Source organism: Pelodiscus sinensis, chromosome 3, assembly GCF_049634645.1.
Source record: "Pelodiscus sinensis isolate JC-2024 chromosome 3, ASM4963464v1, whole genome shotgun sequence".
NCBI classification, from domain to species: domain Eukaryota; kingdom Metazoa; phylum Chordata; order Testudines; family Trionychidae; genus Pelodiscus; species Pelodiscus sinensis.
The window spans coordinates 41796771-41810482 of NC_134713.1; the positions used below are offsets into that span (position 1 = coordinate 41796771).

Sequence of the window (13712 nt, forward strand, 5' to 3'; positions counted from 1 at the left end):
TAACTTTACTTTTTAATTAACACAAAAAATGAAGGGTCAAATTCTGCCGGCAATAGCATGCATAATTTCCTGTGAAGCCAACAGTCGTAGTATATGCTTATTGAAAGGAAGAATATGGCATTAAATCATTATTGTGATGTCTCGCAACTTTGTACATAACTCTATACCCCAAATGAATAGGCTAGTAGAATTTTATAAAACTGCAGTAATCTGTAAAAAGAATATGATAATATAATGAATTAATGTTTTCATATTCATTATTGAGAAGAACACAAACATATTTTGTGTGTCAGATGATAAATCTTCATGACAATTCTGCAAAGCTGCCCTGTGCTCCTCATTTATCCAAAACTCTCAGTTGTCTAAAACAGGGTCATTTACCCTGAAGTCTATTTATATTTACACTGAATGTTGCTGAATTTATGTGTGTGTGTATACAAAATTAGGCCCAGATTCTACAAGAGACCTAGATCCTACAATTTGTTCCATGTGGGATACGTCCTAGTGCCCATATGGATCCCCAGAAGTCAGTGGGGCTGTGTGTGGTTATAGAGGTCATCCTGTATCAAAAAAAGTGATCAGAGCTTTAGAAATATGTTTTAGGCTTTCATATTCCTACCAAGGACTTTGGTGTTTTGCTGTTGACTTACAGGGAAGCAGAGAAGGATTATGAGACAGAGCTACAGACAAGACTTCCTCTTTTGTCAGCCTCAGTAATGATATTAGTAGGTTACTTGGGTTTCAAAGAATTTCCACTGTAAGAAGCAAACTTTGATACAAAAAAGGGCAAAATTTAGTCCTCAAAGCCTGGAGCCTGTTTAAATCAATGGGAGTTTTCTGCAATGAATTGCAATTGAAAAATGATCAGGTACTAAATCCATATTTTCACTTGTTCATAACTTTTTATAACATTTTTGAAGTGGAAACTTTTCATCTTTATTTTCAGACCACAAATAAAATAGGTTTGGGAGACTAGAGATATATATTTGTAAAGTAGCATTTAAGTTTGTGTGGTGAAAGGGTTGTCAATTATATTTCCTTTCGATTCCATATGCTACTTCAAATGGATTTTCAGAAGTCTGCTTGGCCATGAACTTGCATCAGAAAGGTTGCCAGGTGTCCAGTTTTGAACTGAACAATCCAGTATTTGAGCTTCTTCTGTTTGGGAAACAAATTGAGAAAATATAAATGAGAACATATAAATGTCCGGTATTGTCTAAATAAGATGTCATGTAGATTGTAATGTAATGTCAAGTGTGTTCGGTATTTTTGTTGAAACCATTTGGCAACGCTAGAAATCCCCATGAAAACATGGACTCCGGGTCTTATGCAAAGTCAAGAGGACCTCATATGCTCCAGATCTGGGCTGATGCCTGCACTGTTGTGTGGCCCTGTTAAACAGCTGCCTATTTTACCCCAGAGATGTCTGCTTGTCAGTGGTGGGTACAGCGATTCAGATACCTCCAGTAATAAAGTTTGTTAGATCAGTTGGATTCTACAGGTTGCTAAAGTGCTGTATCACCAGGCCATTGTACATTATTCTCTGGCCCACGAAGTAATTCTACACATGGCCTTCAACAGTGCTTGGGCCTGGCCTGCGGGCAGGCAGACAAAGCACCAGGCGAACCTTAGCGGAAACACACTCACTGCAACGTGGAGCGGCAAACAGCAACCCCCTTCTTAGCCCTAACTGCAGGGCTACCGCAGCCCGCAGGAACGACGGGTCCCAGCAGCCACTGCTCCCATCTCTAGTTGAAGTACCCACGAGGAACTACATTTCCTAGCATTCCGTGCTCCCTCTTCTATTTGATTGGTCTGCTTAAAAAAACCCTGTAATTCCCAGCGTGCAATGCTTCTCCTCGAGCGGAGGGGCCCACGGAGACTACATTGCCCAGGAGGCAACGCTCCACCTTGATCCAAGCGAAGAACCAGGCAGAATGGCGTGCTGCATGCCGGGACTTGCAGGCCTTACGGCCGACGCTCCGTACTAAAGCGACCCGTGCGCCAGAGAAGCGACGCTCTGTCCTTTCTCTCAGTGCTCGTGGGGGTCCCTCTGGCTAAGGTCTCGGCTGCTCCGGGTCCTCCTACCCCTCACTCTCCGGGAAGATGGCTGCCGTACGCAGGGCCCGCAGTTACTCCCGCTGCGTGGTGCGCTTCTCCGACCGAGAACTCTGCTAAGTCACCCTGCGGGGAGGAGACACGGACCGAGCAGGGGGGCAAAGACCCCGGACAGCGCCGCCTGACCGACTGCAGCATGGTGAGCAGCGCCCGGCCCGGCCGTGCCTGCTCCCTGGTGGCTGCTGCAGCGAGGGCCCCGGGGCTGGGGGCAGGGCGCGGGCCCGAGGCGGCAGTTGTCATTGGCTGCCGGAGGGGAGGGGGCGTCCCTGGCAACCGTCAGCGGTGGGGGTGCGGGAGTTGAGCGCTGGAAGCGCGGCCCCCCTCCGCCACTGACCTCCCCGCAGGCGTAGGCCCGCGAGCGCTGTGTCCTGTGGGGCGAGCTCCCTGCGACCACGCGCGCCCGGAGTGTGGGGAACCTCAGTGCGAGGTACTGGAGGATAATGACGTCGAGATACCACCTTGTCCCCCGGGCCAGGCTGGCGGCGTCCAGCTGTTGCGCCTGCCCCAGGCCGGCAGAGGAATAGGAAGCAGGACTGCCCCGCCTTCACAGCCAGCCGCGGAGTAGTCATTAGCCCTATACGTGTAGACGACCCTGTCAGTAAAACGCAGTATAGAGAGACTGAACTCTCCAGGCTGGTTTGAAAGACCAGGCCCCTGCATAGTGCAACTGTTTGCTGCACAGTTCAATCTTGCTCCTTGGCTCTAAGCAAAGCATTGGATACAGCAGCTGTTGGCCTAAGGACTATACTTCCATATGAATTTCTTAAGACCTCAGCTGATCTAATACCTCAACACTGTGCTGGTAGTGGCAGGCAGAAGATCTCAAAACACTTTACCCCCAAGCTGAAAATTATTTCCATTTTATTGGAAATGGATGGACAACATTTTATAGTCTGTTATGGATCTAAGAAAAACCCATTCACTCAGATGTCAGTTCTGTGCTTTAAGCTCATTTTTGGGTGGATATAGTTGACACAAGAGATGGGCAAGCTTCTAGGCCCAAGGGCCACAGTTGGGTAGGGAAATAGCACAGCGAGCCATGAATGTAGGCCTCGAGTTGTAGGTTAGAGTGTGGAAAAGGCTTGGGGTAGAGGTGCAGGCTCTACCCAGACAGCTATGTATCTTATGCAGATCCTAGTTGGCAGTGCAGTGGGGCTAAAGTGGGCTGTCGCTCCCCTCTTCCCCCCCATTGTGGTCTCGCATCATTCCTGGATGCGGCCAGCACAGCTGGTGGTAGCAGTTCCTGGGGGAGGGAGGCGCCAGTGCTGCTCCCACAGCTTCCATTTAAATATCCCCCGCGGCATTTGCATGAACATGGCTTCTGCTTTTTTCCGGCTCGGGGCTTTGCCGGAGAAAAGCGCCAGTCTAGACGGGATCTTTCGGACAATAAAGCCTTTTCCGGAAGATCCCTTATTCCTGATTTTAAGAGGAATAAGGGATCTTCCGGAAAAGGCTTTATTTTCCGAAAGATCCCGTCTAGACTGGCGCTTTTCTCCGGCAAAGCCCCGAGCTGGAAAAAAGCGGCAGCCATGTTCATGCAAATGCCGCGGGGGATATTTAAATCCCCCGCAGCATTTGCAATTCCAAAGTGTCTCATTAGCATCCCTTTTCTGGAAAAGGATGCCAGTGTAGACACAGCCAGGGAGCTGCAGGGATGGCATCTTCTGATGAGGGCCACATGCACAGGAGGGGTGGGCAATAATTTTTACGGTGGGTCCACTTCACCATTTTTGGTAATGGTCATGGACCAGCTCCGTCCCTGGGAAAGGCAGGGCCTCAGACCAAAGGAAAGGGCCTCTGAGGAAAAGAGCCGTTCCCTCCAGGTGCCATATGCCCCTGGTGGGGGGGGAAGGAGACTTCACATGCTCCCTCTGAACCAGTTGAGGGCAAGCAGAGCACACAAAGTCTCTAGAGGTGCCTAGAGGGAACAGCTGGTGGTTTCTTCTAAGTGCCACATGCTCTGCTGTCCCCAGGCCAGTCGGGGCCTGGGGGCAGGGGAGTGCCCAGTCATTCGCTGTTTCAAATGGCTGGTACCTCCTAGGTGCCACGTGCCCCTGGTGGGGAGGAGGGAGCTGCCAGCCGCTTTGAACAGTGAACTACTGTACGCGCTCCCCTGCCCCTGATCTCGATTGAGCTAGAACTGGTGGAGTGGCAGGTTGGGCCATGGGCTAGTTAAAAAAGCTTGGCAGGCCAGATTCGGCCTGCAGGCTGTATTTTGCCCATTCCTGGTACAGAGCCTTCTGCCCCTTCCAGCTGCTGTAGGGACATGCCAGCCACTTCCTCGACTGGCCCAGGACCACAGCAGGCAGGGAACCTACCGTAGCCTCCCTCTGCCACTGGATTGGTAATCCTAAAGGTCAGATTGAAAACCCTAAGGGACTGAATGCAGCCTGTGGGCTGTAGTTTGCCCAACCTGATCTATACCAACTTGTGGACATTTCCCAACTGCCCTTTCGCTGGGCAATATATAGATGTCATTTGACTGAATCTGTTGTCTACTAGTTTTGACTCATGTTTAAGGAGAGTATTTGTGAATGAGAGATCTTATTTGTAAAGAAATATCTTGTGAGAAGTCCTTAATCTTCGCAGAGCTTTTTCTAACCAGACCCAAATTAAAATGCTCCTTAGTTACATGGAGAAAGGTTAAAAAAATAACCCAAAGAAATAATAGCCAGGGCAAGGAGGACAGAGATTTTCTTGTGTCTAAATGTGATGATGTAAAATAATCAAAATTCTGTAAACCTCAGATTAGCTATGGAAAGATGAAGTGTGATTTATTTTAGATGAGTTGAGCATAGTAACGCTTAGTGATTCAGAGAGGCTCGCCTTGTACAGTTACTACTGGTCCTGTGAAGGTCTTAGTTCAGATCTTGGCTATAGTGGTGTTAAATGACAGTGGAGTTTCTTCAGTAAATGGCAGCCTTTGTATTGTCTCAGGAATGCATTGTACAGTTCTGGTTTGCAAGACAGTGATAATTGAGCTCCATGGATCGACAAGCTTATGGGATGTAGCAAGTTCTTTGTAATCAAACCTGAGTTAAAATGACCCAACTTTTTTTAGATTTTGATCTGTATAGTCAGCAAACAAACTGGCTTATTAGTGCCATGTTTCCCCTCGTGACTCTTCATTTCTCTTAACATTCAAAATGTAAAATCAGGGGCTACATCTACATTGGCATGATCTTGCGCAAATACTCTTTAACGCAAGAGTTCTTGTGTTAAAGTATTTGCGCAAGAGAGCATCTACACTGGCATGTGCTTTTGCGCAAAAGCATCCATGCCAGTGTAGACGTTCTCTTGCACGAGAAAGCTCCGATGGCCATTTTCACCATCAGGCTTTCTTGCGCAAGAAATTCATGTTGCCTGTCTACACTGGCCTCTTGCGCAAGAACACTAATAAACCATCTTGTTAGTCTTTAAAGTGCTACATAGTCCTGTTTTTTACTCATTACACTAATTAATTGGAATTTCAGTCACATCAGTAGGAGAAATATACATTTGCAAATTAGAAGTGACTAGTATTTGAATATGTACAGAGTGCAGGTGAAAGGGAGACCAGCGGAATTCAGAACTCAGAGGGTGTAACGGCATCTTGAATGCTCAGCAGTTCTGACAGTTGGTTTTGAGTAGGCTCTTGAAGTTCAGACATTGTGGCAGACTTGATTGCTTGCACTGGAAATGAGTGAGTATAGAATTCTCCATTCCTAACAGTGTTGAATTACACCAAGAGACTACTGATCAGAGTGAAGTCCCAGTGGCAGAGTGAGGAGTGGTGTTCTTTGCACAAGAAGAGTGAAAATACAGTTGGCTGAAACATAGACTTGGAGGGGAAAAAAAATTCTACCAAAACCATCATGTAGAAGGTTACTTAAAATAACTTGGGTATTTTGCTCCAAACAATTGTCCTTTCTAAAGTTTACCAATTTGTTTAGTCAAAGCAGCCAGTTACTTGTGTAAGTTTTATTGGAGTCATGTCCTCCCTTCCTTGAAGATATCAATTTTTGTTATGTTTATAGAACACTGTGATACAGTGATGGGGCACTGTAGTCCAGTACAGTATACAGTGTTGAATAGGATGACAGGGCAGAGTTCCATTATAATCCAAATTTATGAAGCACTGTTTGTCAGCAGAGTGAAATATGCAAATGACATCTAGCTAATCTCTGCGTTAACCCATTTAAGTGAAGTGCAAAAAAGGTCATTATCAGTTTCAATATCATTTCCCATTCCATTATTCTATCAGCTTAATATCAGACTAAATTACTTTTAAGTGGCAATAGAGACATGGAGGCGGAACAAGGTTTTCTTGTAGTGTGTGTGCGCATGCGTGTGCGCATGCAGAGGTTACTCACAAAGTAGTGAATGTGCATTTCGCGGCTTCATATTAATGAATAACTGTTCTCTATTAGGCAGAAGCTGAAGAAGATTGTCACTCTGATCTGATAAGAACTGATGACAATGAAAGGCCTGGTGAAGCAAATCTTCAGGTACATCTAAAGTAGCATTCTCATTTTAAAACACATTTCACTTGGCATTTTTTTCCACAGTAGAAAAAATGTTTCCACCTTATTAACACAAAAAAGACAAACTAAAACAGCTTTGGAATTTAGATTACTAAAATACACACTGAAGTCAAAATTAAATGAGGGAAGCATAGTATGCTGACTTCACTTGTTTTATGCCACGTGATCCTCCCCATGAAAAGGCAAACTACAAATTATAACCTTTATCATAGTCAAAGCTAATTTACAATAATGTATTCATAACAGTAATAATTTTATATAGAAAAATGGCTTAAGATTACTATAAAACGATTTTAGCTATTGTTTGCTTAAAATATATATGAATGAGTAAGTAGACTTATTCAGACATCTTCAGAAATAAAACAATGAGATTGTTTCTATGAATTTAGGCCAGAATTTAGTTGTTGCACAAAGCAATCGTGGTGATTACATTTTCTTCTTCACGCTGAATGATTCAAACAGAAGCAATTGCATTGGTGGAACTAAACTGTCCATAAGCCATAGAATGTGTGAGAGACTTTTCTGGTAATTCCACTGTAAATGCGACGAGGAGTCCTGTGGCACCTTATAGACTGACTGAAGTGTAGGAGCATAAGCTTTCGTGGGCAAAGACCCACTTCGTCAGATGCATGTAGTGGAAATTTCCAGAGGCAGGAATAAATATGCAGGCCAGGATCAGGCTGGAGATGACCAGGTGGATCCAATCAAGGAGGATGAGGCCCACTTCTGGCAGCTGATCTGGAGGTGCTAGAAGTGGGCCTCATCCTCCTTGATTGGATCCACCTGGTCATCTCCAGCCTGATCCTGGCCTGCATATTTATTCCTGCCTCTGGAAATTTCCACTACATGCATCTGACAAAGTGGGTCTTTGCCCACGAAAGCTTATGCTCCTACACTTCAGTTAGTCTATAAGGTGCCACAGGACTCCTCGTCGCTTTTGCAGATTCAGACTAACACAGCTACCCCTCTGATACTTGACACCACTGTAAATGACACCACAGGAAATGCTAATTCTAATCTTTGCCTGAATTTGCTAAATAGTCTCTATATTTACCCTTATATAGTTAGTATTGTACATGTAACGTATATTCAAAGTTTTTATTTGTAGATTGGATCTTTAGAGACAATGTCATCTCTTGTACAGAAGATATGTCTGCACAGAAGATGTTCAATCAGAAGCTATTAGGAGTTAACGTTTCTGCTTTTTTAGGCAGAGCTCCAGATGTTTAGAGCTCAGTGGATTTTTGAACTTGCCCCAGGCATGAGTTCTGGTGGTTTGGAAACTGTGTCATGCGCAAGAGGGCCTGGAGTAAAGGCTGTAGATACCAAAGGAAAGCAGGAGCTAGCAAAAGAGGAGAAGGTAGGAAAGATAACTTAATTTACTAATAGACTGTCTTTAAGTTAGCATTCCATTAGCTATTAACATTGAATGTTTAATTTCTGGTTAAACCTTCAAGAGATCAGATAACTTCCTCACTATATGCTAGATTCACAGAGTTGCTGTGGTGCTTAACTTTTAGGTGCCTAGAAGAACACTGGAAGTCACAAATTCTGAGTTAATACTCCAGCTCCCCTTACAATGGATAGGGGAAATTGCCTTAAGTATATATGTACAGACACTACATGTGTGCCCATCTTGTCACAGTGAAAGAGAGGTTGAATCTACACTTGAGTCTGTGGTGTGGCGCGACATGCTTCAGTGAAGAACTCTGGCAGAGTGGAGTTGGAGCCTTTCAGTGCAGGACGGAGAGCTTTTGGAAGCTGGCTACAACACTGCTAAAAATAGCATTGTAGATGTGGGGTGCAATTCTTGGGTATTTAGCGAGCCCTGTAGGGTACATTCCCTTCCATCATGAACTCTCATGGCATTCTTATCTAAACTGTATCTCAGTCTATAGCAGAGATGTTACAAATTCATTGAAGTAAACATGTAGCTGCTGAAAAATTCAGCGATTACACACCGGGTGGGCAGCTCCACAGGAACCAGTACACATGGGGAGATGGCTTAAAACTGGCTCTCCGCACACACCGACTACCACCTGCCCTCCTCTCCCCTCACGCGGTGGCAGGGAGGAGGGGCTGCGTGTAACCATGCATGATAACCAGTGATCCCAGGTTCATTGGTTAACAGTTACTTAGACATTCCTAGTCTACAGTTCTAGTGATACTCATGCTAGAGGTAGGTGTGTGTGTGTGTGTGTGTGTGTGTGTGTGTGTGTGTGTGTGTGTGTGTGTGTGTGTGTGTGTGTGTGTGTGTGTGTGTGTGTGTGTGTGTGTGTGTGTGTGTGTGTGTGTGTGTGTAGGCAGTCCCTGAGTTACGCGGATCCGACTTATGTCGGATCCGCAGTTACGAACGGGGCCCTCCCTCTCCCTGGCTTCCAACAGACCAGGGAGAGGAAGCAAAGCGGTGGAACACGCGGGCAGCGGACAGCCCAGATGCGTCTGGGCTGTCAGCTGCCTGCGTGCTCTGCGGCTTTGCTCTGCTTTGCAGACCAGGGGGACGGGGAGCAAAGCAGAGCAAAGCCGCGGAGCCTGGGGTTCTTAAGTTGAATCTGTATGTAAGTCAGAACTGGCGTCCAGATTCAACTTAAGAACAAACCTACAGTCCCTATCTTGTACGTAACCCGGGGACTGCCTGTACTGTGTATACTGCTGTAAGTATAGATGTATACCAAAAATTGGATTCCCAAAAGCCAGCACACAGAGTGAGGAGTTGTCTTAGCTAGTAATGGGAGACAGCAAAGAGAAGGTATCCTAAGCACCTTCCAAGGAGTTACGGTCATAAGTCTGGGCTGCAAGAGTGTGCCATTTCCTGCTTGAGATTCTCCACTGTGAACCACCCCTGGACTAGAGAGTGTGCGAAAATGACTCTGTAGATCTCAACAGTCTCTGGAGTTCCAGGAGCCTCCTTCCAAGTGAGAGCCCTAACCACAAAACTATAAAGTGCAACAGCATCAACAGGGGGGAGAGGGCATTTTCAGCCTGAGGGTAGACTTGAATCCAGGTCTCCCATGTTCTGGGGAAGTGTTCTAAAAGTTGTAAAATAGGCACCACTAGGGATGTTAAATTTTGATTGACTAATCAAGTAGTCAGTATAGTTTGCTGGGCTATTGCTACACTTCAAAGGCAAAAGAACTGCGGGGAGCGTGGAGTAGTCCCCCACTGACTTGTGCTCCCTGCAGCGTTTCAAAGTGGCAGCACCATGTAGAGCCCGAGGTCAGCTGGGGACTCCCCCGCTGACCCTGAGCTCCATTCAGTGCTGCCACTTTGAAATGCTGGGTGCAGCCTGCGGGCTCTTCAGCTGGCCCCAGGCTTCACGCAGTGCTTCAAAGTGGCAGTGCCACGTGGAGCCCGAGGTCTGGCCCCCCGGGCTCCATGCGGTGCTGCCTCTTTGAATCACTCCCTCTTCCCCCACTGCTACCTCTTTCTGATAGAGGCAGCAAGGGGTGGTGGAATGACTACTCAACTAGTCATTCACATCCCTAGGCACCACTGCTACCACTCCTTCCTCTGGCTAGATTTTGAATGGTCCCTGATTATGGAGGTAGATTTCAAATACACTTTGCTGGATTAGGCCCTGCAGCTGAGAAAGGTAGAGGAACTGCTATCTTCCCCTACTTTGTGGATTTTTCTGGGGTTTAGATGTTGAGATGCTTAGTGAGGCAGCAGCATGCATGCATGCACAGCAGCACAGAGTTAGGCATCCAGAAGTTTTGCTACAAAAAAGTTGGGGCAGTTTAGTCACTTACAGGGTTAGGTGGTAGCTAAGCAGGGGTTTTGTGAATGCCAGAGGTGTAAAAATGTCAAAGTTGGACACCCGTGTCACTTTGTGAATCTAGCCCTCTGTTTCTACATTTTACCACCTTTAAAACCAATCCCCTTTTCTTCCTCCTCATACGTGACTTTGCCTCCTGCACCAAAACATATGTATCATGACAAGATGGAAGCCACTATACTTAATACTGAGTGTTATGTAGGTATGTAGTCCATTTGAGTGATGTCTTGGACAAATTGTCCTTTTAACTATCATCTTGTGTGGATATATACAAATACTAAAAACTGCTGAAGTTCTTCTGAACTAGGTCAATAACTAATGTTTTCCAATTAAACAGGAGAGAGAATTCCAGTTGAACTCTCACTATTCTTCAGTTCAGCAGACGGGATTTGCAATTGACATGCTTTTGCTCCTGTAGGTCAGCTCTGGATTTGACTTCTTAATATCTGCCAAGTGCTCTCTGCCTCTCTTCGTGGCTATTAGTTTCACCTCTGGAATGGCTTTGTACTTTTTTTTTTTTTTTTTTTTTAAGAACAAAATTGAGTTAGAGCCAAAGTGTCTTTAGGAAAAGGTGTGATACTTGAAAGAAAGTCAAGATCTTCACTCCCCTGCCAGTTTTGGTGAAAGTCATGTTATAAAGTTTATTGCTTTGCAAAGAAGGCTTGATAAAGCTCTCTCATTCCCGAGACTAGGTTCCTTTCAAATAGAAAGTCAACCATGGCAGGTTTCTTTAAAAATAAAGAGGTATTAGTTTGCAAACCTATGAAAATAGGTTTATAAGGGAAGTGCTACATCAGCCATGGCTACAGTGATGCTAGAATTTATGCAATTCCTAATTGATAAGTGCTTCTTGCCCTGCTTTAATTAAAAAAATATAGGCAAGATTAGAATAATGCTCTATGACAGCTTGGAAATTCAGTTAGAACCTGAATGTTACCTCCATGTTATATGCCGTTGTGGCAAAGAGAATAGTAAAAGCATTTCATAGTATACAGTTGTCATCTTGGATGAAAATTCTGTTAACTAGATTTGCTTGAGCACTTGTAACAAGCTTTTTAAAATGTTCTATGTAATTTATTGTGCAGGCAAGAGAACTGTTCCTGAAGGCTGTGGAACAAGAACAAAATGGGGCCCTTTATGAAGGTAACATGCCATTTTTAGATTACAAGTCTAGTGCCTATAAAATACCATATAGGTGATGAAGCCATTTTTTATTAGTTGCTAATGAAATGAGAGCTGTGTGCTCCTAATAAATATCTGGAAAAGTTTAAATTACTACTAAAGAACTGGAGTACTGGTGACCCGAAGACTCCAAGACTAAATTATCTTGCTAAGAAAGGACATGAATGCCAAAAAAAGCATTATTATGGTCAGGGCTTGACAAACGGCGACGAAATCTGCTCTCCAGCCCCGCACTGCGCATGTGCGCGCCGCCACCGAACGACGCGACCGGCTGAAATCTACTCGCCATGGGCGAATAGATTCAGTGATTTGTCGAGTCCTGATTATGGGTAAGATTAAGGTGTACTAAGAACACTGAGTCTTATGTTTAGCCATATTTAACAGTAATTCCACAAGTTTCAATGTACTGAAATTTCTCCAGAGCATTTGCCATGGACAGATTCATTAATATGAAAGTTCAATTTTAGTTTGCTTTGCAGTTAATAGTTTTTGTATTTTTAAAACAAACTGATGTTACCACATTTAACATGTTCAAAGCTTTCTTGTAGATGCCTTTTTGGAAGTATTACAGGATCAACAGATTTTCATCTTTAATTTATCAAGTTTTCCCCCAAAATTGAATATTCCCATGTAATGAAAATTATAGCAATTACGCAACTGTGGACAGCCTTCCTTCTTGTTCCTGCCCCCCTTTGTCTTAGGTTGTAAAAAAGGAGGTTCAGAATAATTGGAAGGAGAGAAACCTGTACCTAAACCCTAATTAGAGTACTTAATCATGTGCTTTCCTTTATGTATCCATATTTCCACTGACTTGCTGTGGATTTATCCACATCTGTTAAAGATAGGTACATGATTAAGTATCTTACTGAACTTGGTATTAGAGCTTCAGTCAGGATTCCCTACATTATGGGTCACAACTTCTGAGATCATGCAGTGGCTTGAGGCAAAGGGTTCTCACAGTAAAACTTTGCAAAAATTTACTAAGCTTAAAGAATAGACCATTAGGACTTGTACACAAGTTATGCCAAAGTTAGTGTTCAAGTTGCTCAGGGGAGAGGAGAAGCCAGAGGAAAAGGAGTAAATTCAGACACACACACAATGATAGGTTAAAATACTGTTGGGAACAGAGGCATCTGTGTGCCTGAATTTATATTTTTAAATGAGTAGCAATCTTAAACTTCTTGCATTCTGCTGCATCTAAATCATGCATGCAGACATACTGTCAGCTGTAATTGCTGAGGCCCAAGTACACTGAATCTCACTTTACTATTGCATCTGTCATTCCATCTGTAGAAGTAAATTTTGGCAACAAGCAAAGATTACTTCATGAAGGACAGTGAGTTCTAATGATTGCTAAGAGGACTGCAGAAAAGCAATGGCTTCATGTTGATCCAGCAGCTTTGAGACAGAACCTCAGAACACAAAGTACACTAGTTCATAACTACATCCCACTCTGTCCTGAAGTTGTTGCAAAGTGCGAAGCCTTCAAAATTGTTACAGTATTTAGAAGACATACACACAGATAAACATGAGGCTTTTAAATCAACACATGGACTTTTCAACTATCAGTGTTACACACGCTCTTTGGGCAGGAGGCAAATGTTACTGAAGAAAGGTACCTTTTTCCTACTCAACAGACATGGCTTCATAAGCTATAGGTCCTACAGTGACTACATTGAAAAAGTGGCTCTTCATGTGTTGCACTGTATTGGTGATATGGTAGACTAAATTAGAGCAATTACTTTCAAAACTTAGGAAAATGGTCTAAAAATTCAGCTTGAGGACTTACCAACTGGTGTGGCACAGCTTTCAGTTTTTGCAGTACTGTTGTGTTAGTTCCGATGAAGACTTCCTCTTATGTAAAGCTGTATCAAGCAGTAGTTGAAACTTTCCACATTCAAGAAGAATTTATTGCAAGCTCTACAGATTGTTGTGGCAAAAAAATGTGAGAACAGCCTGATCAGAGATCTCTCACCCATCACAACTAATGCTGGGATGTTACCTGTACTGACCTGTTGCTACTAGAAATGCCTATAAAGTAGAATCCGGACCTTCAGTAATCTAGTGAAAATAGCAAACTTTGTTAAAAGCAGTCCAGTGAATTGACTTCATGC

General features: G+C 44.2%; 1 protein-coding gene across 1 annotated transcript in view; it reads left to right on the forward strand.

Annotated features, from left to right (window-relative positions):
- Positions 1-1927: 1927 nt before the first annotated feature.
- FBXO9 (F-box protein 9) overlaps positions 1928-13712 on the forward strand; it is a 54375-nt gene continuing 42590 nt past the window's right edge. Inside the window, exons 1-4 of the mRNA XM_006137744.4 lie at positions 1928-2257; positions 6528-6605; positions 7852-8001; positions 11502-11559. Of these exons, the coding sequence (XP_006137806.1) occupies positions 2255-2257; positions 6528-6605; positions 7852-8001; positions 11502-11559 (289 nt within the window). The 5' untranslated portion in view covers positions 1928-2254. The remainder of the gene's footprint in view (positions 2258-6527; positions 6606-7851; positions 8002-11501; positions 11560-13712) is intronic.